Source organism: Natator depressus, chromosome 6 (assembly GCF_965152275.1).
Source record: "Natator depressus isolate rNatDep1 chromosome 6, rNatDep2.hap1, whole genome shotgun sequence".
NCBI lineage: Eukaryota > Metazoa > Chordata > Testudines > Cheloniidae > Natator > Natator depressus.
Window position 1 is genome coordinate 47570345 of NC_134239.1, and position 25567 is coordinate 47595911.

General features: G+C 42.0%; 1 protein-coding gene across 3 annotated transcripts in view; it reads right to left on the reverse strand.

Moving 5' to 3' along the window:
- Nucleotides 1-25567, reverse strand: part of NAV2 (neuron navigator 2) — a 354826-nt gene that overhangs the window by 227001 nt on the left and 102258 nt on the right. For all 3 annotated transcript variants that reach the window (XM_074955205.1, XM_074955203.1, XM_074955204.1), the window contains exon 2: nt 7054-7171. In XM_074955205.1, coding sequence (XP_074811306.1) covers nt 7054-7171 — 118 coding nt within the window. The remainder of the gene's footprint in view (nt 1-7053; nt 7172-25567) is intronic.

Below are 25567 nucleotides of genomic sequence, written 5' to 3' on the forward strand. Positions count from 1 at the left end.
ATTGCTATCAACATCCCACTTTTCCAATTTGTTATAGATTGTTGTGTTTTTAAAAAAAATTTATAGCTTCATTCACTTCTCCACTAAGCCAGACAGGTTTTTTAACCAGTGTAGCTTTCTCCCAGTTGTGGCCCTGTGCTTTCTTTGGGCATCTAAGAAAACATTCTTAAATAGTTTTTAATTTGACATTTTTCTGTTTAAATTCTCTCTCAGCTCATTTGTCGCATAATTCTCTTCTGCTTTGTGCATTTGGCACCTTTAAAGCACAGGCGTATATATTGCTGATTTGGTATCATGGGACAGGTATCAATACAATATAAACTAGAAGAAATAATTGGAGTTGGTGGTCACATATCTTCTGTGAGGAAATCTTTGGGCTATAGAAAAAAAGAACTAGATTATGCTCAGAGTTTTCCCATAAACAGGGTCCTGTGCACTCTGTAGCAGAATGGGACCAAATTCCCTACCAACAACCCCTAAACTCTGTGGCAGCAACTTCTATAAGTCACAGAAACATAATGTATTCCGTTCCCCTCCATCCACAAGCACACACAACTATAGATCATAGCTGAAGATATTCACTGGCCCAAAATTTGTCAATGGTTATTTTCAAGGATAGTTTTTCCACCACCACCATTCTCTCCTGCTCTGCTCTACTCCCTGGCCTCAACTCCCATAGCATTGTCCACACCCAGTGGCTCCAGGTGGCTAGGGATAGCAGGTGGAAGAGACAGCTGCTAGAAGAGATGGCAGAGGAGCATACTGGCAGCTTGCTCAGCAGTAGTTGCAGTCGCCTTTGGTGGTAGCCTGGCTGAACTTTAACCCGTACCTTTCTGCTTGCCTAGAGAACAGCGGAATGTGGCTCTCTGCAGACTCATGCAGATGACACTGCATCTCTTATAGAATTCACAATTTTGAGCTTCTCTCTGCAACCATAAGAGCTTGAAACAATTTCAAATTCTGGAGCACAGTTCTCAGCAGGAAGTAAACTCCATCACAAATTCTGCAACCTCAGAATCCGGACTACATGGGTCTTTCCCGTTAACCTTTATTTACTGCAGCGCCATCAAGCTTTCATTTTCTTCCTAGGCTCTTCCCTGCACAGAATGGGTCTCTGTATCATTAGCTTGGCCTAAAATTATTCTAAAACCAACATTGTACACTATGGGCTTATAGCAGTACAGCTCCAAGGCTGGAGAGATATTTCACCATTTTCCCCCATGGCACTTTACCCATATATAGTCAGATTACATTGGTTTTATGAGAGTGAAATGAATTTCACCCTGAGATTTTTAAATGTTTCCAGACTTTTGCCACTTTTGATGTATACACTTGAGGATGTTTGATGGCTTCTCTCTTCCCCTTTATTAAGCTAGACATAGCAAAAGCAGCTTAACTCAGTGATAAAAGTAGTATGAACAGAAATAGTCATTTTTTCATAGATAGAATCTGAATCAAAGGAGAGAGAAGGGAACCTAAAGGAAGATCTGGTTTTATTTCTTCTGTGGCACATACATTATAATACTGCGAGACAGGTCATTAGAGTCTAAAGTATATGGAAACATGAGGAGGAAAGAGGGTCTCTCTACCACAAAGTGTTGTAAAGTGTTCTTTAAATCTGTTGGTCAGGCAGCTGCTGGTGTCCCAGATATAGATATGCATTCCCTGCAAAAATAAAAATCCTCAACAAATGACACTCAATACACTACATGAAAAGTTATGATAGGAATGATTCTAAACTGCCTTGGATAAGGACCATACAGAGCAGAACATGGGTGGATATAGAGAACCTTTTATACAAAAAGTAACCCAGCACACTGTACAATGAGTTAAGTTCTTTGTTGCAAAGAGCTTTGTTACAAAGCTATTAAGCATTAATCAATGCCTCAGCCACATCTTTGGATCTTACAACAATTCTTCCTGTTTTTCCTCTTAAAAGGATGTTGGCCAATACAGTTCATAAAGTGCTAAAACTTTTACCTGGACAGCTATCCAGACTCGAGCAGAAGAAATCTTTGCTTAATGTCTCAGTCACAGGATAAATTGTGATTCTGTCATTTCCTGACTGTATATGAGCCCAGATGCAGATTTGGAACATAGACCCACAACCTTCTGGCCCAAAGGTGAGAGTAATAAAGGCTTTTCTACACATAAAAAGTTATTCCAGAATAAAAGAGGTTGTGTATTTGGATACACTTATTCTGGAATAGGGGAGTTGTTTTCTAGTTTAATTTGACATATGTCCAGGTGAAAATTCCTGAATAGCCATTCCTAAATAACTCCAGGAACATACAAGCCCTTAGTAAGCAACAGCGTTAACTGAGGGATCACTAACGTGACAGAGGCAGCAGTCTGGCAAAAGAGGACATTACTGTCCATTATTTATGAAGATTACCATGCTTGGAAAATAGTATTGCAATTGCTTTCAATCAAGAAAACTAAGATACCAAGAACTCTGTGCTATTAAATAAATGGCTTTCTAAAAGTAGACTGAGTGTCTGATGCTGCTCCCATTAAAGTCAATGACAAAGTTCCCATTGACTTCAGTGGGAGCAGACCCCGAATACTTAGATCTCTATAGAAGATAGAGAGAATGTACTACAAAATGTACAAAGTGAAAGTATATTATAGAAAATGACGATAAAAGGCCAACAAGAGTAAGTGACCCATCCTTGTAAGTGTAGAGCATACTTTTGTCAATCGAAGGGCTCCACTTAGTGAGTATGGTAGTAGAAATCTGTCATCTTAACATAGACTTTCAATCATGGAAACAAAAGAGATTTATAAGTAGTGCAGGGTAGTGTGAGGATATAACACAGAATCTTTCAAGCTAGCTACCATTTTAGCAAACAACTTAATCCTTTCCAGTACCTAAATGAAAGGACTTGAATTTCTGTTCCATCAGTCCTTACATTTGTAACTTTTGGAATATCATATTACATTCTTCTTAAAAAAATGCTAGATTTGATAAATAGAAGAAATTGACAGTCCACAGGAAAACTCTCTCTCTTTTCCCTTGGAGCTTTTCCCAGGTGTGTAGTGTTAAGAGTCTCTTGAAGCTCCTCCCCTATCACAGGTGAATCATAATTATCCTGGAACACCTATGTTCAGTAAATTGATCCATTTTTAAATAGTTCAGTGGTGGTTGTATCTAATTTTTTTAAAAATGGTTGGCCAAGAGACAAGGAGGGGAAAGCACCTTTTGGTTATGTTGGCAGCTCCACTGATCTCTCAGTAAAAACTTCAAACAAAATAAAAGCCAAAAGTTTGATTGCCAGTTCCGGTTTTTTAAGTTCAGTTTCTCAGGTGTGATTCTTTGCCATTTAGACTTGATATCACTTTGTATTTGTGTGTGTGTGTGTGTGTGTGTGTGTAGACATGCATTCAGTATGTTGGTTTATTCACAATGTCAAAATCATCAGTGCCAATGTACATCTTAACTCTGTGCTCCCATACCAGTGCAACACTACTGTATATATTCCACCTTTCAGAGTACCAGTACCATTATCTGGCCAAGTGAAGAAAGGCCTATGCAATGGCATTTCACTGTTTGTAAGTCCTGGCCCCAAAAGACATGTTCCCTGACCCAAAGTGTTTACAATCTGACATCCAGGTTCTGCAAACAGTAACACATGGGAGCAGTCCCATTGACTGCAGTGGGATTATGCATATACATGAAGTTACACAGATGTGTAAATCTTTGCAAGCTTTGAACCAAAATAACCTAGCATTTTGTCAATAAAGTTCCCAGTTGACTTGAGAATATTATGACAAACTGTCACTGTGCAACACACAAAATAATTTCAGCACACTATTGCTAGTAGTTAAATCTGAAGATTACATATCTGTGCTCTTAGGTGTCAAATTTATCCCTATCAAGTTTCAAATATTTTTTAGAATTGCCTATTGTTTCAAAATATGGATGCTAAGTTATAATAAAAAGTGAATGAAAGTTACCAAGTTATAAATTCCTAAATCAGATTTCTTTTCTTTCCAGAAATATACATCTGGTTTTGAATGATAGGAATGTACACAGAACGAGGGACCTTGTAAACCTTGATAATAATTCAGTCTGATGGCCCTGATGTGTGGTGACAGTTGACTGTCTCCAGGGTGTTCAACATGCAAAGAGATAATCTCACTAATAGGATGTTTCTTGGAATGCAGTGGGGACAACTTCTTGTTTCAGATGGTGGAGGAAGTAACTGGGGGGCAGATATTTTAGTCTTGATTTGACTAATGGGGGGAGAAAGGGGAAAAATTGGTAGTGAATCTGAAGGTTGAAGGCTATTTGGATGAAAGTGATCATGAAATGATAGATTTCACAACTCTAAGGAAAGGAAGGAGTGAGCGGAGCAGAAAAAGGATGATAGACTTTAAAAAAGAAGACTTTAACCAACTCGGAGAATTGTAGGAAAAGGTGCCACAGGAAGAAAATCTAAGCCTGTTAAGGAGGGCTGGTAGTTTAGCAAACTCTCTCAACAAGAAGAATACAAAGCTCAGATTTTATAAGGTCTTAAAAGGCACTTCTGCCCTTTCCCCTTCCTTATGAAGTTTAACAAAGGCTTCACATTTTTTTTAGGATTTGTTCTGCTTGTTTTTCCTTAGAAATATCAGACATGTCAAGCTTGTTTTTTCTCTTGTTTTGCTGGAGGATTCATTGTAGATCATGAGCTTTCTGAGTCCTTACCCAAAAGGGCAGAGGCGTTATATCCTTAACAACAACAGCTTCTCTCAGCTGGGCTATTTAGGCATTTGAGCTAAACTGATGTTAACAAAAAACAGAGTTTGAAGCGGAATAAAAATTACATCTCTTCTTAATTAATCAGGTTTAACTACATGGCATCTCTGATGGCATAATCCTACCAGTTCTCTAATCATCTACAGGATTTCCTAGGGGAAAAAAGAGAAGACAAGACCTGTATTTCTAATGTTTAAAACAAAAAAAGGCAGAAAAGAGAATTCAGAAGAGAACAGAAAACCTTTCAAAAGCTCTTCTTCTTTCTTCATAAAAAGGCACAAACATATTTCCCTTTGCAGATCACCGTTAGCACTGAAGCAGCAATTTAAGTCTTGAATACAAAACTCATGCAGTGACCAAAAGGAATGTTCATAATCAACAAATTCACTTGAAAAGATTTTGTTAACCTGGGATAATCTCTAAATACACCACCAATGCCCATAAAATAACAGAGATGTCTCTGTGGTACTGCTGCTTTCTCGTACCCCACCACCACACATAACAGAGAGCACTGCATGCAGAAGGGAAAAAGAAATTACCATTCAGAAGCTTTCATAGTACAAATCCTTATTTATGAGGATAGGTCATGGTTTTATAGCTGCAGTTGAAGCTGTTTCCATGTGTGGAAGTTACCACTTCTAATGTGACAATGAGATGCAGCTTGCCTAAGGCCAGTACATAAGGGATGCAAATGAATATTTTCCTTTCAGTGCCAATTTGGGGGATTAAAGTGGAATTTGTGTGTTTAAACATGGATTTTCTTTTGTTTGGAAAAAATCTAAGAAAAAGAAAATCCTTCACCTTAGGTATTAACCTTTCACAGCTGTGTCTTAAAACTCTAAATCCAAATACTAAAGCAGCAATGAGAAAAAGAAGAAACATGCAAAGATGAATTAAATCAAGCATTTTAGTAAACAATAACTCTTCTGAATTTTTTCACAGGGATATATTTTAAACATATGGGAGCATTCACACATGGAAATATGCATGCAAGTATTTGATACACTGTTTTTGGTAGTGTTCTGATATGCATGTTTCTACTCCAGGATTTTCTGCAGCATTGTTACATATATGTAACTGTATGTATGTAGGGATAGATTTTAAAAAAGCACAAAAGGCAGGTAGGTGCCCAACTCCCATTGAAAGTCAACTGGAGATGAGTGCCTTCCTCCGCCTTATGCTTCTGAAAATCTCCCCATTAAAATATTTGTGTTGGTATACACCGTTACATAGATATTGGATGGAGTTTTGTTATACACAGGTACATAAGTAATTCATGTGAAATTTTTATACATATGTAATTACATGGATAGTTTTCAGAGTGCTATGCTCAGACAGCAATGAATATGTTGTTTGTTCAGTATGTATGGGCCAGATCTTCATCTGGTAAAAATCAATTTACCTCAGTTAGAGTCAATAGAAACTATGGCAATTTATGTCAGCTGAATATCTGACCCATACATTCATAAACTTAACTCAGGGCTCTAATTCTTTGGCACAGCATTTGTAACAGAAATAACTGGTCAAGCTTTGGTGTCTAGTTACTTCACTACTGTCTTCTACATTTGCATCTCAAGTCTGTCAGTCTTGTTGTCAACAACAGTCATTCTAATTCCTATTAATGGACTTCCTGATTCTGTCATTCTCCATAGCTCCATAGTTTTGTGATAGCCTAAATACCAGATGGATGAGTCTCTAAAGGAACTAATGAAGAACCCAGAACAGGGGGAATGTGGAGCCCTGCACAGGGCCCAATCTGAACCTTCAACTCCCATTGACATCAGTTCCTTTAGCGCCTGGGGCCATCCTGACAATAAATGAACTTCCTTATTTTAAAACAGATTGTTAAGGGTTTCTTTTCTTCCATATACTAATCATGTCCTTCCCTAATCCTAACTGCACACTGGGATTTTTCTGATCCAACCAGAAGTGGCAGGTTTAATATAACACACCATTGTATTGGTGAATTATTTCCAGACCAGTCTAAAAAAGCGAACAGGAACAAAGATAACAAAAAGATAACAAGCAAGGCTACAAGTCACCTAACAGAAAAAAGCTCATCAGCTGCTTTTTCCCTTCAGCTATCCTGGGTGATAATGCTGTGTCAGGGGATCTTATCAAGAACGTCAAATATTTTTCTGCAATCCCTTAACATAAGGCTTTATCAAATTAATTATCAAAGCCTGTGAGGCAGAATTATCATCTTAATTCCATACAGTTTCTATTTATTTTCCCCATATTTATGTGAAAAAACAAGCTGTGGCTCTGACAAAGTTGGCGTGTACATGGCACGAAAAGAGAAATTCACTCACCTACAACCTGGATGATTTCAGCCAGTAAGACTCCATCAGTCACATCTTGCTGTAGGTCCTTGATCAATCGTTTGTGACCAGATTTTGCTAGATAGTGATTAGCCCAATCCGTGTAAATCTATTAGGAGGAAAAGAAATACATAAAAACTAAATTGTAGGTATTTGATCAGACTTAAAAATGAGAATCCCATCTCTTAGTCCATGCATAACAACCTCTCACATTTTCAGACCTTGGACAGAAGATCCCTGCTTTGTGAGCTGTTTGAAACAATTTAGCACCATTACAATTCAAGGCATTGTGCAGATCAAGTATTCTGCTTACTATGGGGTATGGCTTTTTTCTATTGAAAAAACTGACATCACAGCTCAGGAAAAAACTAAAGCAGTGGTTCTCAAACTTTTGTACTGGTGACCCCTTTCACATAGCAAGCCTCTGAGTGTGACCCCCCTTATAAATGAAAAACATTTTTAAATAGATTTAATACAAATATAAATGCTGGAGGCAAAGTGGGGTTTGGGGTGCACTGACAGCTCGCGACCGACCATGTATTAACCGTGCGGCCCCCTAATTTGAGAACCCCTGAACTATAGCATGCTTCTAAACATGCTATGGCATGAATGGAGTATCAGACATGGAACTAAATATTTTGCAGCACTGACAAGGTTATGGAATTGGTTTCTATTTTCAAACTCAGGATTTTGTGTTTTCCCTCTGCCATTCCTTTTCTGTTATTGAGAAACCTTAAAGATTCATTTCTAAGGAATATTTCTATGGATGAAGTTCCTTTTAAATGTTAACTAATAAGCCCTGATGCATGAGATTTAACTGCTCTAATAAGTCCTAGTGCATGGGATCTACAAGGTCCATTAAACTGATTTTAAATTCCCTTACAGATTTGTAATTACAGTTACTTCCTTTAAAATAAATCTCTATCTGAAATCCAAGCAAATATTAATCAAGCAATTAAACCACAAGACTTTAAATATATTTTTATATATGGGCCAAGTTTTGCTCATCACACACTATATCACTTTTAACAATAGTAAATACAGTATTCAGGATAGATAACTTATTTGTCAAACACATAACCTTTCCAGAGTGTGTCATCAAAAAGAAGAAAAACCTATTAAGGAACTTCCATTGATGAGCCCAATATTGTTCCCTGTTCCCATACAGGACAAAATTAAAGGGGAAAAGCACCCTCTATGATCTATCTCAGCTCAAAACAAATAAAGTCAAAAAATCTAGACATCTGAACTTTGTCCTTTGGTTGGTGGTTTTTTGGTTTGTTTGTTTGTTTGTTTTTTGTTTTGTTTTTTATAAAGGTACCCAAGTCAACCTTAAATTCCAACTTTACTCTCAAGGGTATCCAGCCTATTAAAAGACACAGTCATCCTATTTCAGTGAAGGTGTATAGTGTCAAAAACGAAAGAGTTCCAATACTGCTAGTTCAACACACCCGTGCCTTACATATGTTCTGTGAGAGATTCTATCTCCCTCTTTATTCTCTCAGCAGTAGTCAAAGAATGCAGCCCAGTGCCTAGAGTTTTGTAAAGGAGGCCCATGATTCTTTTACAGTTCTTTGGAGCGGGAGGAGTCCAGACACTTGTGGAACCAACTCCTGTACCAGATGAGGAGGAGTAGCCACCACCTTTCTCTTTTGGACCTGTTAGTTTTAAAGTCCCTGAAAATGCTAGGGTGAAACTTTGATATCTCAAAATGAACCCTGAGGACTCCTGGATAAAGTAAATGAATTTATGAACTCACAAAGACTACAGAGTGGATGGGTCATTACAAAACCTATTTTCCCCATACTAATTTCCCCCTACTGTTACTCACACCTTCTTGTCAACTGTTTGAAATAGGCCACCCTCATTACCACTACAAACGTGATTTTTCCTCCCTTGGTATTCTACTGTTAATTGAATTGTCTCATTAGACTGACCCCCCACTTGGTAAGGTAATTCCCATCTTTTCATGTACTATGTATATACCTGCTACTGTATTTTCCACTCCATGCATCTGATGAAGTGGGTTCTAGCCCACGAAAGCTTATGCCCAAATAAATTTGTTAGTCTCTAAGGTGCCACAAGGACTCCTTGTTGTTTTTACAGTCTGGTAACATCTGAAATAGTAAACCCAAGAGGACCAAAAACCCTGAGCTGAATCTTATATAAACCAGGGCATGTGCCTGACCACCAAAACTAAATGGTCATATCTATGCTACCATATGTTGCAAATATTTATGTTGCTCAGGGGTTTGAAAAAAAACCCAACAACCGAGTGACGTAAGTTTCACTGGCAGTGTGCACGACGCTACGTTGGCTGGAGAGCTTCTCCTTCTGACATAGCTACAGCTGCCGTCGGCACAGAGCAGCTTCATGAACAATCTTACAGCAGCGCAGCTGAATTGATACAGCTGTGCTGCAATAAGCTCACAAGTGTAAAACATGGCCTAAATGACAGTAATGCTAAACAATGGCAGAGCTTTTAGAGATTTGTGTGGGCCACACAAGCAGATCTCCTCACTTCTGCCAGTTTTACACAAATATAAGTGAGAATCAGGATCATTACCTCCATATTTGGAGATTGGCAGGGTAGAAATCATTTCTACCTGCTTTTAAAACAAAGTCTGTCTTTCGTATAAATTTATTGATGATAAACAGATAATATCAAGCTAACAGATAGAGTACTCTATACACATAGCTGCTAGACTCACAGCCAGGTAATCTGGGACATCTGTATTAATGTTGCACAGTTGGTTATCTATTTACGGTAGAATTCAATTTAATTTCAGAATCTTCATAAACAAACTACAGTTTACAATGTTCATCCCCACTATTAATTTGGTTCCTTCTTCCTGAAACATTGTACTAATGGTTGGCATTGGTAGCTCAGGAAGTATTCATTCTCGGAGAGATAACTGTACCAGCTGTTACTATACTACATTAAAACAGGGTCAAAAGAGAACCAGACCTCTAAAGTCTGTTTGTTCTCATTCCAAACAAGGAAACATGAGAGACTTATTTTTTTTTTAAAGAGTCATGTTAAAAAATATCTGTAAAGGCCCCATTTCTATATTAAGATCAGTTCTTTCTTTAGAAGAACAGCACTTAAACACTTTTTGGGACAGATTCTGGCCCCCAGCTTGGCCCTTGCATGCTAATGCCAATGGTGTATGGGTTCGGGACCTGTGACACTCACAAGTTCACTGAGTGCACGGAAATCAGGAAAATATCCCCAAATCATGATTTTTTTCAATTTTCTTATAAAAAAGTAAAATGTGTTTAATAAAATATTTCAGGCAAAATAATCACTGTACAAACTGTACAGCTCAGCTGTTTCACGCCTGTGTGCTCTATCCTTCCGCACGTGCGGCATAAGAGTGCCGTGTGCATGCAGAAGAAGAGAGTGCTGTGTGAACTTGCAGCAGAGAGTGCTGTTGATCCCTAAACGCAATCTAGGGTGGAAACAGGCTGACTCAGGTGGTTGGGGTATAGAAGGGGGTAAGGGCTCCGGGGTGGGTCCAGAAATGAGGAATTCAGGGTGCAGGAGAGGGCTCTGAGCTGAGGCTGTGGGGGTTGGGATGCAGGAGGGGGTGAAGGCTCTGGCTGGAGGCGCAGGCTCTGGTGTGAGGCTGGGGATGAGGAGCTTGGGGTGCACGAGGCGGCTCCGGGCTGGGAGGTGGAGTTGAGGGGTTTGGAGTGTGTGTGTGTGAGGGCTCTGGCGTGAAGCTGGGAATGAGGAGTTTTGGGTGTTGGAGGGGGCTCCGAGCTGGGACCGAAGGGTTCGGTGGGTAGGAGGGGGATCAGGGCGGTTAGGGATCAGGGCTCTGGGGTGCAGGAGTGTGCTCTGGGCTGGGATAGAGGGGTTCTGGGCTGGGGCTAGGGGTGTGGGGGCAGGGGTGCAGTCTCCAGGCAGCGCTTACCTCAAGAGGCTCCCGGACGCAGTGGCGTTTCCCGCCTCCAGCTCCTACGCGGAGGAATGGCCTGGCGGCTCTGTGCACTGCTCCGTCTGCAGGCACTGCCCCCGTAGCGGCCATTGGCTGCGGTTTCTGGCCAATGGCAGCTGGGGTGGTGGTACCTGCAGGCAAGAGCAGCGCGCGCCATGGAGCCTCCCCCTCGCGCCCCAGGAGCCGAACTTGCTGGCCACTTCTGGGTTGCAGCACGGAGCCAGGACAGACAGGCAGCCTGCCTTAGCCCCACAGACCGGGAGCCGCCAGAGGTAAGCCTGTACCCCAACCCCAGCCCTGAGCCCCCCCAAACCCGGAGCCCTCTCCTGCACTCCAAGCCCCTAATCCCTGGCCCCAGCCCAAAGCCTGTATCCCCTCCTGCACCCCAACCCTCCCAAACCCAGAGCGTCCTCCTGCACCCCAGAGCCCATACCCCCAGCCCAGAGCCCTCACTCCCCCTGCACCCCAACCCTTGCCCCAGCCCAGGCTCCCTCCCACCCCCTGAACTCCTCACCCCTTCCTGCAGCCCAACCCCCTACGTCAACCTGCAGCCCCTTCCCACATTCCAAATCCCTCGCCCCCACCCCCCAGCCCTGCACCCCAAACCTCTCATCCCCAGGCCCACCCCAGAGCCCACACCCTAGGGACGGAACCCTCACCTCCTCCTGAACCCTGAACACCTTATTTCTGGTCCCACCCTGGAGCCCGCACCCCCATTTAGAGCCCTCACCTCCTCCCAACCCAATGCCCCAACCCAGTGAGAGTGAGGGTGGGGGAGAACAAGCCACTGAGGGAGGGGGAATTTAGTGAGTGGGGAGTGGGCACGGTTAGGGGGTTCATTTTGAGGCCATTAGAAAGTTGGCAACCCTAAATCAGCTGAGACGTGAACACTTACCTAAAGCTGCCGCATGGACAAGCAGCAAATTATGTAATTGGTGAAGCCTCCTTGGTCACTGACATATTGACTGATGCCAAGATCAGTATGTGTAACATATTTTATTTGTTTAGAAAGACCTAAATGGTGACAATGCATCTGACTTGGAAATGAAAGCTGTCCTCACTGATACAATTTACTTACAGGCTGTTAATTACAACACCATTGCACACTGCACTATTGTGAAGTGTTTGAATACCTGTAGGGTGGATATTGATAATATCAATGCATTAATTTTTTCCTCAAAAGCTTACAATCAAGTGTTTAAGAGATTACTGGCTAGCCGTTCAGTTCACCTGCAGTTCTCACATATTTTTGCTACTGACGTCTGGAAGATCAATTGGTGAGGCAAACCCACAGCCAAACCAGGGGCTGCTCACTCAATAGATGCTCCTCCAACAGAGCTGTGCAGAGTCACCAATAAGGCACTAACTTACTCTTCCCACAGAGCCTGCAGTGATGCAGCCTATCCAGGAGCAAAGTCTGGGTTAGATGACCCTCCGGCTTAGGTATTTCCCCAACCCCACAGGCTGCAGATCAGTCTGCAACAGCACTATCCATCCTGGAACCCTTCTGCTGCCTCACAGTATCAAACTCTCAAAACTCCCAGCCTGCTCTTGATCCTGTTCCTTCCCCAGCCTTGCCAGAGACTGTACCAGTCTTGTCCTTGCCCTACCCTGTTACTGACCTGCTCCAGGTTGCCTCCACTTCCTGACCCTCTCTGGACCCTTGGACTCTGACCATGCGGGCTTTGACCCCTGGCATGCACCTGGACTCTGGCTACAGTACTGACTTGGCTTGTCCTTGGGCTCTGACCACTCAGCTTTGACCTCTGCTCCAACTACTAGGCCTGATTAGCAGAAGGCAGCGCCTGACCATTTCCCTGACATTGACAAGCCACCAGCAACTGTCAAAAAGCTTTTTAAACATTGTCCAAGCAGAAAATAGCATTTTAAAGAGTATCTGCAAATCATAGTCCAGGCTGTGGGATCAAATCTTTATGTGAAATTGCCCTCTTAGGTGAGATGGGGAAGCTGATATGCTGCTATTGAATACCATTCATACTACATTACTTTTTACTCAAGTTTTGTGGAGGAGGAAATTAAAATTACACCAAACACAGAAGCTGAAGGAGTTGAAATATCTGCTGGACAATTCAGAAATTTTACAGATACAGCTCAACTTCATCGTGAGGTATGACAAAGAGTTTGTTAATTTAATCAAATTGTTTGACAGACATGAGATTCATGTTCGTCAAGCTTAAAATAAAAAACAAATAAAGTTGACTTAATTAACACTTATCAAGCATATAAATGTGAGTAACAGCAGGGATTCAAAACCAATCTATTAAAATTTTTATTGAAATTGCTGATAAGTTTTCAAACTATTATCTCCCTGATATGAGTGAAAGAAAACCCTGTTTCACTGAGCCAGCACTCTGGTTCCTTAAAAGCGGTACGGTGTTTGATCCCATTCAAGCATGTACATTAAACTTGGATGCCTTCCCACTGGATTCCATAACTCGTTTCAACAGAAGCTGGAAAACTGAATTAGAAGGCTACTGGTTTTATACAAAGGAATGCAGCAGTGACCTTTCACTAACTGCTTTTCGAAAGTTTGCAGAACCACGCTTTCCCAACATTGCAAAACTGGCCAAGTGATATTTGTCTGTTGTCCCTGACTCTGTGGATGCCAAGCGTAGTGTTTTGGCGTATGGGCAGTTCTTACTGCGCAAAGGCAACCCATAAAAGAGGAACAAGTGAACCAACTAATGATACTTAAACTTTTTAATTAAAAAGTATACACAGAAATAGCTGAACATTTAGTGGAATACATATGTTTGTGTTTACTAACAATTTTAGTTGTAAAATTGATTAAATTTAATTGTGAAATTAATTCTGTGCATATTCCTCGAAACTGATTTAGTTTCAAAATTAATTTCATGGATAGTCTATGAAATTGAATACTCATTTTACCCTGTTGTGAATTTTCTTTTTAAAAAAATTGCGATTTACACAGGGCCTTACGTATAGGGGCTCCCAGGAGCCCAGGGGAAAATTCCTATGTGCAGGAGGAGCTGCATAGGTCCAGTGTATGCAGCCCTATGCTGCCCTCCCTCACAGCCTCTAACGTAAAGGGGTGCTGGGGGGGAAGGAGGGGTGACCATACTGTTCATGTCTATGACTATGGGCTATGGAGCATCCCATTGACAGCTACAGGGAAGCTGCTGTAAGTTAGAGCTAGTATAATAGGATTCTGCTAGCCCCCAGTGTAGGCAAAACATGGTCATGTACAAAAGGGGTTCATAACCACCTTTACTTCCTCTCCTACTGGGCAATGTCTCTCAGGAGGTGAAGGGCAGAATCTACATATAGTGGGTTGGATTCTCATCTTTTATCAATGTAAATTACTGAAGTTACTAGAATTATACTGGTATAAAACCAGTGTCAAGTGAGAGCAGAATCAGGCCTACTAATTTCAGAAGTACCTTCAGAATCAAACTGCAGGTACAAGACTTATGTCTTCCTTCTCCATGAGAATCCCAAATCAACCCCCAAGTCTAACACTAACTGTTCCTTCTTCCCTGCCTGATGAATCCTGAAAAAAGAGTAAGGACATCCTAGACTCCCTGTTGCTGTTGCCAATCTGATGTCAATGCAGAAAGGTAAGGTGCAGCTATTTTGATTAGAACTGGCACTGCCTGAAGGGTGACTACCAGTCTCATTAATAATATTTGCACTTCTTACTATTTTTCTCTTGGAATGAAACAACACGTGCTTATTTTTATTTTCAGGTATCAATTCTGCAAAACAATGTTGATTGTGTTGACCATAACACTCATGAACTGAAATATATTTCATGGCTTTCCCTCATTTGTCCTCCACTTCCACCTTTACAAGTTATATTAAATGGGATGTGCATTTCCTATTAGGCCAGCGTTATTGTGAACTTTGAAAGAAAAACAGGTTGAAATGTCTCAGTGACAAACATCTCAGTGAAACAAATGCTGCCTACTGACTATACGAGTGACTTTGCTGTTGGAAAAAAAAAAACCAAAAAACCAAAAACAGCAAACCAGAAATTGTATTTCCTAGATGCCTACAGAGGAAAACATTTTAACAACAGTGTGATGGGGTGTAAGCAGGGTAATGTGGGTCATAAGGTGCAAATTCACCTTATTCACCTGAAGGGGAACCAAGGTTGGATAAGTTTCAGAGTAACAGCCGTGTTAGTCTGTATTCGCAAAAAGAAAAGGAGGACTTGTGGCACCTTAGAGACTAACCAATTTATTTGAGCATGAGCTTTCGTGAGCTACAGCTCACTTCATCGGATGCATACTGTGGAAATTGCAGAAGACATTATATACACAGACACCATGAAACAATACCTCCTCCCACCCCACTCTCCTGCTGGTAATAGCACCCACCCCACTCTCCTGCTGGTAATAGCTTATCTAAAGTGATCATCAAGTTGGGCCATTTCCAGCACAAATCCAGGTTTTCTCACCCTCCGCCCCCCCACAGACAAACTCACTCTCTTGCTGGTAATAGCCCATCAAAAGTGACCACTGTCTTCACAATGTGTATGATAATCAAGGTGGGCCATTTCCTGCAGAAATCCAGGTTCTCTCACCCCCTCACCCCCCTCCAAAAACCACACACACAAACTCACTCTCCTGCTGGTAATAGCCTATCCAAAGTGACCACTCTCCTTACAACCTGCATGAAAATCAAAGTGGGCCATTTCCAGCACAAATCCAGGTTTTCTCACTCCCCCACCCCCATACCCACACAAACTCACTCTCCTGCTGATAATAGCTCATCCGAAGTGACCACTCCCCCTACAATGTGCATGATAATCAAGGTGGGCCATTTCCAGCACAAATCTAGGTTTTCTCACACACTCCCCCCCCCACACACACACAAACTCACTCTCCTGCTGGCAATAGCTCATCCAAACAGGTTGGATAAGACCTAATGGTAGATGAAGCCGAACTGGGGGAGGAGCTGGGATAGGATTTTACTCCTCTCATAACACAAGAACTAGGGGCCACCAAATGAAATTAATAGGCAGCAGGTTTAAAACAAACAAAAGGAAGTATTTTTTCATACAATGCACAGTCAACCGGTGGAACTCCTTGCCAGAGGATGTTGTGAAGGCCAAGATTATAACAGCATTCAAAAAAGAACTAGATAAATTAATGGAGGATAGGTCCATCAATGGCTATTAGCCAGGATGGGCAGGGATGGTGTCCCTAGCCTCTGTTTGCCAGAAGCTGGGAATGGGTGACAGGGGATGGATCACTTGATGATGACCTGTTCTGTTCATTTCCTCTGGGGCACCTGGCATTGGCCACTGTTGGAAGACAGGATACTGGGCTAGATAGAACTTTGGTCTGACCCAGTATGGCTGTTCTTTTGTTCTTCTAAACCAGGAAGTGAGAGCCCGAAAAGACTGCAGGGAGGGGGTCTGAAGTCACTCCTTAGAGGGGGAAGGGAGTTGACTACGGAAAAGGAGGAGATCCTGGGGAACAGTAAGCCCCAGGGTCCTGCCCTGGACTGGGCAGTCTGGTAAGAGGCCAAGAAGGGTGAGGTAGCCATGGGGAGCAGAGGAATCTCTGGTGGTAATCCCAGAGATAGGCAAGGAGATTGAGATATGGAGTAGGAAGGAGCCCAAAGAAACAGCAACAGGGTCTGAGACTGAGCAGACCTTCATTGCTAGCCGTAGGGTCCCCTGGGCTAGAATCCCAGAAGTTCCCCGACCAGCCACTGGGGAAATGGCACAAGGACCTAAAGTCTTGGAACAGGAGACCATCTGAGACAGTGTCCATACAGCTTTTCTCGTGGGACTTTGTTACCCCAGAAGGTGGGGACTGTACAGTGGCCTGGCTGGAGGCCCGAGTCACAAACAGGGAGCATCCCAAGTCACAGAGAGAGAGGGGCCACAGTGTGAGAAATTTATAGAAGGGAGCACCAGACAGGGCAAGAGCTAATACCCAGACCTAGCCACAAAGAAGGACCCCTTCACAAACAAAAAGACATTTTTAAATGTGTAAGGACTTTAAAGAACTAAGATTGATTCTACCATTGAATTCTGCTGCTGCTGTGAATAAGCCAGAATTGCACGGCACAAAAATATACCTAATTGTAACGAAACAACTGAAATTTGCATTACAAACTAAGGAGACTACGGCTTGAAGTATATTAAATAAAGCATCCTTGTATAATGAATAGAATCCTAAACCTGAACTTTGCACTGACTTCTTTTTAATTTACAAAACACTGGAAGGTTTTAGCTAGAAATCCACATATTTACACCTGGTACTTGTGTTAGAATCTGCATTAGTATTTTCTGCATTAACAATACAATCTTAATCTCAGCACCTCTGGGATTTGTATTTAAAAGGAAGACTGGTAGAGGTAAATAATGTACCCTTTTTGATCTGTGTTCTGGACAGAGCTATTTCCGGCTGGGGGGAAATTCCACATTTCTTGGGGGGGAAATCTGGCAGGGAGCCTGGGAGGTGAGATGGCAGGAAGCCAAGCATTTTTCTATCCAAAGTTCATCAAAATGGCCAAGTTCCTGAAGAACACTGAGATTTCTATGGATCATCATTTTCTGACCAGCTCTAATTCTGGGATCTGTTCTCCCCTGGATGTCTGCTGGGAGGGAGTGGGGAGCATTGAAATGTGAGTGATGAGGGAATAGTATCTTTACCTGCTACTTCACGCTATGCACAAATCAGAAATGGAGCAAGCATCGGCAACTCATTAGCTTATGCTTACTACATCCCATGTTTTCATTGAACTTGGTGGGCCTGATTCACCACGCCAGTATGTGTGAAAATCAGAAAACTGAAAGAAAATGGGAAGAGGCGCAGGTTCTATTAATACAGTTTTCACATAGTTTCCATTTGCTGGTGCAACACACTGGCTAGTATAAATGCACAGTTGTGTCAGAAACACCACATGATGCTTTATCATCTCTGAAGACAATTCATTCAACTTTCACCTGTAAAATCACATCACTATATGCAGTTAGGATCCCACATGTTCAATATTACCTTCCAGTGATGGGCAAACAAGAGAAAGACACCAAATACCATATGCGTCAGTCAACAGAGCACTTTTCCTTAACCGGCCTTTCTACTTTCTTGTAATCTACATACTTGATTCATTTACTGCATGTTAAGCTAACTCATTCAGCAAGAGTATTCCAGAGAAAAGAAGGTGACAAGATATACAAGGGAGGAGGCGGAAACATTGCCGATTAGAAAGGATGAAACATCATCTGGAAAGAATGGACAAACACTCTTGCTTTGGGTTATAAACCAACTACCAAGTGATGGAGGTTATTGTTAGGATGGAGTTGGGTGAAACCTCACTGATAGCCTCCTTCCTTCACGATAAATTTAAGAAGCAACTAAGCTCCTTTTTGGAGTAAAATAGCTGAAATTATAAGACCCATCACTCAAAACACAGACCATTTGCAAGGCCAGTCAGAAGCTGAGCTATGTGGGTAGATTGAATACCCCTACAGGTTGTTTGGTGGAAGTGGGGATGGGGGGCGGTGTTTGTGGGCAGAAGTAGCAAGACAGAGCAAGAAGCAGCCAGAAACCAAAAAGAGAAGACTGCAGGAAAGCCATGGAGTTGGAAGAGAAGTACTGCCAAGTACTCAGTGGCCCTGAGAAAAAGCTTTTGGACAAAGAGCTGGTTGGAAACTGAGCCGGTGCTAGTCCATTGGGGGCCCTAAGCAAAAATATTTTGGTGCCTCCCCTTCCCCAATACTAAAACAGGCAAGTTCTTATAACCAAAAGAGAAAGTGGGGGAGGGGGGCACTTTGAGCTGCTCTGTGCCCTAAGCAATTGCTTAGGCTGCTTATACTTAGCACCAGTGCTGATTGGAAAGGCAAGCTGGGAACTCTGAAATAAGGCAACTGCTTCCTGTTCGATTCCTACTGTGTTCATGGAAACATTTTGGGTACATTCTTTTTAAATAAACAGGATCGCATCAAGAAATACTTGACTCCATCATTAATACCTCTTCCTAACATATATAACCTACAAGACCCCAAATATTGGTAAGCTGCTCAGGTCAAAAGGGGAAATGTGATACCTATCCCTTATGGGCAGGTTATTCCCTAACTGTCCACTGAGAAGTTTCTTGTACCGTTATCAAAATATATGGTGCTTGCCACTGTCAGAGACAGGATGCTAGACTAGATGGGCTATTAGTCTGATTTGGTATGAATATTCCTATATAATCCCCTTCATCCATTCCTTACCCTCATAACTTAAAAAAATCCTTAAAGACTTGCTCTTATAAACTTATTTCCCCTCTCACACTTAGTATGCCAATAAATCTTCACTACTACTCTGCTCCAAAAGAGTTTCCGATACCTAAACCTCTTTACAAAACAACACTGCACAGCAAAGCTGAATAACTATATAGCAAAAAAAGCAAAGCAAACAGATGAAACAAAGCAATTCATGCAGATACATAATACATACCTGAGTAGGTGAATAATCAGGAGATTAAAATAGGCACAGTGTGGAGAATTCACATGCATAACTGTATGAGAACACTGATACACAACACAATGGAACCTGATTGTTAGCATTCCCACTGTCTGGCATGCACAGAATATTCTTTTCTGTTTTATTATTAAAAATGGAAAAATAATAATACAAAATCAAACTTATGGTGTTCTTGGACCGTCATTTGAGATTCAGCAAAAACTAGACTGGACAAAACACTAAATAATACTCGTAGAGTAACAATCCTACATCAACAAAGGAACAGACTAAATGGTTTAACAGGTCATTTTCATCTCTCCCCACTATGATTTTCATATCTTTAATCGTATCCCACAATGAGATACACAAAACTGGCCTCCTGTCCTGTCATGTTTACACCACTTTGGGGCTCTCACTTTTTCATGCCAGGGAGAGAAGCATATTATGCAAAAGAAGTAAACAACTGCTATTCTGTACACTGAAATCCATTTTTATGATTGCTTGTAGAATTACAAAAAATGCTGCTTTACCTTTTATTTAAAACTTCATGTCAAAGAAATACAAACCATCAATAATGCATGCCAGTGGGGCAAGAATGCTTCGAAGGGGAATTTAAATGAGATGAGTATTGTTTTAATCAACCAGCTGAACTAATAAAGCTTCTTGTGAAAAATACAGATCTACTTTTAAAAAAAAATCTAACTGAACCACTCATTTGCTACAACAAAAGTTATTCCATTATATGCAGACCTCCTGCAATTGTTTTTGGTTTTTTTGTTTTTTTAACTGGAAGGAGTATAGAATTCTGTGCTTTTTAGGACTCTTGTGAATGCAACATTACCAAGGTCATGGATCATTTTTAACAATTCCTCACTCTACATTCACTGCTTGCTCTCATAACATAAATTAGGCTCATTGAGTAAACCTCCCAGAGTACATTTAAAAGCTGCTTGTTGCCAGTCTTTGTACCCTATTACACAAACATGATTCCTAATGCTTCTTTTCCTTTTCCCGTAAACAAGCAGAAAACCTGTACAATGGTTGCTAATTTTGAGATGCATGAAAAATATTTTAAACCACACAATGGTTTCAAATGTTCAAAAACAGTCAAATAATTGGGAAAAAACAGCAATAAAAGAGAGCTAGGAATACACTGCTAAGAAAATTTCAATAACATATGCTCAGATTTGTAAGTGAATTAATTGTTCACATACATTTGTTAATTCAGTTGTTCCAGCATAAATGTTTGCAGAAAGCAAATTTGATGTGTGAATATTTGCAGTGGAACTACTTGCACACTCATCCAATTAGAAAACAGAAATGCCATATGACTTATCCATCCATTTACAACTAATAAACAAAGCACAAAAGGCAAATATTAAATACCTGCAGAGATCTAGTCAGGAACACTATATAGAGATTATTTTTTTAAAAAAATTGAAAACAAATTAATTTACTACTTCAAAATCGAATACATCTGAGAAAACCACAATCTGACCAGGGCTATTCTGCAAGGAAGTAAAATAATTAAAATTCTTAAATTAATCAGATAAATTATTTGTTGTGAATTGTACATTCAATTCTAAGTAGGCAATTTATTTCCCTTTCAGTCCCCCCAATAAATCAAAAAGTAAGTTACTGGATAATGACATACTGCTTTTTTATATAAATCAGCATGTTCTTGTAAAATGGGTCAGTAATGTGTGCATAGTATAAACAACATTGTGGAGAGTTTCCTTATTTTATTCAAAAACATATAGCAGTGAGCAAGCACTGCGGCCAAGGCATGCCTTTGTGCCTGAGATCAGTCAGGTACAGCATCAGTTTAATCTCAGAACTTGCTCTTGCCGGGGGATGGATTCAGAGTCATAGTAGTTCCCTCCACCCCACCATCTCTAACTTCAATGATCCTAGGACTCCACTTATATGGAAACAAAGCAAAGAAAACTGTGAATGGTATCTTTTCTTTTCTTTCAGTTCACTGGGTTTGAATTAGGGGTGTGTCAGATAAACATTGACTTTGGAAATATTCAACGTGTTGCAGTTCATAGCCAAAATACCATGCGTGAGACGAACAAGGTTTTGAGAAATAACCTTCTAAAGTCAACAAATACATGACATTGTCTGTCAAGGGAAAGGAACAAAGAATGAATAAGTAATTGTACTTTTTAAAATTGGAAGCTTTTCTTCTTTTCTTTGATGAATTGTGAAAATATGCCAGGAACTTCTAGGCTTCACAATGCTTTCCAAAATGACCGTTCTTGTGAAACTGCTTGACTGTCATAACCGTAAACACTAGTTTACCTCCTTTTGGCAAACCTGTAATAATTAATTGACTGCATGTCATTGTTTGACTGAATGTCTCCTTTGCTGTCTATGCAATATGGGGAAGTTTATGTAAACTGCAAGTTCCCCAGCACAGTTCCCCAACAAACTTACCCCCATCATTTCATGATTTTCTCTCTTCTGTTTTATCAGCCTGAGATAAACACATTCATAACAATTTGCTCTAGCATTAGTTTAAACAAGCTGCAGAGAATCTCTACAGACAAAAAAGGAGTCCTCAAAGAATCAGCTAGGAGACCTATTGGGCTGTTCCGTTTCATGAGGTCAGAAGATAACTTCATACATGTAGATCCAAATGACACCACCTTCTACCCTTGGAGAATGTGGATATCACTTCTGAGGTGATACTCAAAACACTTACACCATGTCCACATGTTGAATCCTGTCACAAAGTGGCTGGTCCTTTCAAGCAGCGTTGAGGCCCGGGATCAGGTCCGAAGGTGACCTGGTCCTCAGAAAAACAGCCAGCAAGCAGCTTGGTGAGAGACCTACAGGCAGGTTTACCTTATCCTAGGTCAGAGGAAAGGACCTGTTTTATCTGTTTGCTTTGTGATGGATTGTTGTGGCTTTGATAAATGAACCCATCTCTGAAGAACGGGACTGAAATTCTGCTGCTATTGAGAGCTTTCTTTGGTGAACTGGCCAGTGAGTTGGCACGCTGGTTGACAGTTCCACTCTACTGTACTAACTAGGAAAAATACATGTTTGTTTATAGCCCTTATCCTGGTAAAGGTCTAGAGAGAGAATTTCAAAAAACAGAGTAAATTTTGAAAATAGCAGGATGGTCCTTCTCTGTATTGCCATCACATTGATGCCATATATAACTGTAGCATGTCATTCCTAGCCCGGCAAGAATCAAGTGCTTTGGAAGCCATATAATCAACTCTTGGGGAAAGGATTCACATTGCTCTCAGCTGATTCCTTTTGGATGCTACTTAGAAGAGCAATGATAAGCTCCATAAAGAGATGTGTTTCACTTTTCTTGGAGCCAGGAGGAGGGCAGCAATGATGCATTGCCAGAGCGGTTGCTCACATGTGGCACAGAGAGGAGCAAATGGGTCAGAAAATGGGTATATCCTGGAAGATGCAGATTAAGCCCCTTTTAACGATGGAAGAACCAATAGTAAGAGCTTGGTTTGGAATGCTTTGCTTAGATTTTCCAGTTGAGACCAGATACATTTGACGTGACCTTTTTTAGTTAGCTTTAAAACCACTTAATTTGAATACAATAGTCCAAAGCCGGTGTCCCAGTTTCACTTTGTTAGAGTGCCATTTGAGAAGCTGCCATCTGTAACTCTATACACTGATATAACTCCATTGTGCCAAAAGGCAGGAGCTGTTTGCACTGCCAGTGGAAATGTTCCAATAAAGCAATCTGGAGGGCTACACTTTCCCACCACCACAAGCAGTTGAAAATAGGGACCAGAAAGTTGCTCTCCCAAAGAATAATGGGGACATTTATTCCCTTTCATCAAACGGATCAGGAGATAGGCTAGGGTGACCAGACGTCCCCATTTTATCGGGACAGTCCCCATTTTAGGGGACTTGTCCCGCATCCCGATCTTACATCGGTCGGGATGCCCTTTGTCCTGATATCGGGACCGTCCGGACTGGAGCCACGGCGCCGCCACTCACCGCTTCCTGGGCAGCTCCCGGTGCCCGCCTGCTGGCAGGAGCGCCGCGTGCTGCAGGGGCGGGGCTTGCAGGTGCCAGAAGCCAGCAGAGAGCCCTCCGCCCACCCCACCCGACCCGCGACCCTAGGAGCCAGAGGGACCTGCCTGCCGGATGCTTCCCGGGATGGGAGCCATCCCATGTAATCACCTCTGGGACTCCCCACCTCGCCCCCTGGCAGGTCCCTCTGGCTCTTAGGATCGGGGTGGGGCGGGGGGCAAGGAGCTCTCTGCGCACTGCCGACGCCTGCAGGCCCCACTCCACAGCTCCGGCAGCACCCATTGGCACTTTTCCCATCCAATGGGAGCCACAGAGCTCATGCTTGTGGTGGGCACAGCACATGGAGAGTCTGGAGACTCCCCTCGCCGCTCTCACCCTAGGAGCCAGAGACCTCCCAGCAGGGTTGGTGAGTATGGCCAGGGAAGGGGGCAGGGTGTGAAGGTGAGTGTCTGGGAGGTATGTGGGGGGTGCTGGGCTGTGAGGGTGTGGAGAGCGCTGGGCAGTGGGGGAGGTTTGTGTGTTTTGGGGTGTTGGGAAGGGGGGGAGATCTGTGTGTGTCAGGGCAGTGGGGGTCTGTGTGGGGCATTGTGTAGTTGTGGTGGTGGGGCTGTGGGGAAGGGCTCTGGGAGGGAGGAAGGGAAAATCTGTGTGTATTGGGAAACTAGCGAGTGGGGGGTTCTGTGTGGGGTGCTGGGCACTATGGTGGGGCTGTGAGCAGGGGAGCGCTGGGTGGGGTGTGTGTGCGCACAGCACTGTGCATTTGTTGTGGAAGGGTTGTAGGGGGGCTCTGGGCATAGTGGATCCAGGGGGCGCTGGGCAGGGGAGCTGTGTGGCGCAGCATGGGCCCACCCCCAACAGGAAGGGGCACGCTGGTAGCACAGGGCCCGGCAGACCAGTGTGCCTCTGGCTCCAGTCAGGGCTGTGCACCTGTGTCTGTCTCTTCTCCACCCCCCCGCCCTCCCACTCGCCCAATGTGATCTCATATTTCACTCTTATGATCTGGTCACCCTAGGATAGGCAGGCAGGAAATAGTAAATGGGGGGAGAATTTCTATCCATGTGTCTCCTCCTAGACCTTAGTACCACAGCATAGCATTTACAACAGATGTCTCCCTTAATTGAGACAGTAGCCCAGAATAGGAAGATGGAGTTTTATTAACTAGCTACAGGTTCATAACTGCTTGTAGGTATTTTTAAAATGTGTGAATAATTAGGGCGACAGGATTTAGATTTGTTCTCTGACTTATTTATTGTAGAAGAAAAGGCTTTCCTCCTCAGATCATTTTAATTTTCACTAACAATTTCTAGTTAAAATAAATGTTCAATTTCCAATTTGAACTTCTCCCACCCTCTCCTTGTCAGTTACTAACTCATCAGACATTTGCTGCCTCTGAATGTTTCCTTTGGAGAGGTTACTATGAATCAGGCTCTCATGAGTATGACTCAAGGAGACACCACAGTAACAGCTGAACACTTTTTTCTTTTTTTTTTAAACAGCAAATACCATAATTAGAATTGAGCAACGGGTTTTTCATTATTGGCTGACAGGGTTAGTCACACCAAACATCCCCACAAAAACATGCATTACAATGCCATGCCTATCTCACTGATAAACAAACCATAAAGGGCTATTGAGATTCACAATATTCCTAAAATTAGACACAGTGCATTGAGTTGATCCTCATGGGAATATTTGTATTTATTGTGTGTTATGTGTAAAGCAAAATCCCACCAAATGCTCATTGAATATGCTACATACACACAGGCACACATAGCCATAGATTATATATTTCTGACTCGGATAACATTAACAGCAGTCTCCTACCAACCCTCATTACCATACAGTAAATGATCAAATCTTATGTTCAAAGAATTTTAAAATTAAAAAGTCTAGGAATAAACAAGTTAATCCCAAAGGTTTAGCCAAAAGAACCGCCCCATGAAAATGTCATCTAGTTTCAAAGCACTTTAAAGACAAGGGCCAACGTTATCAACTGCTGGTGCTGTTTCAATGCAGCACAGGGCTAGATCCACAAAGGGGATTAACAGAATATGGGGTGCACATTCCTGCCTATTAAAGAAATAGCCCTATCTG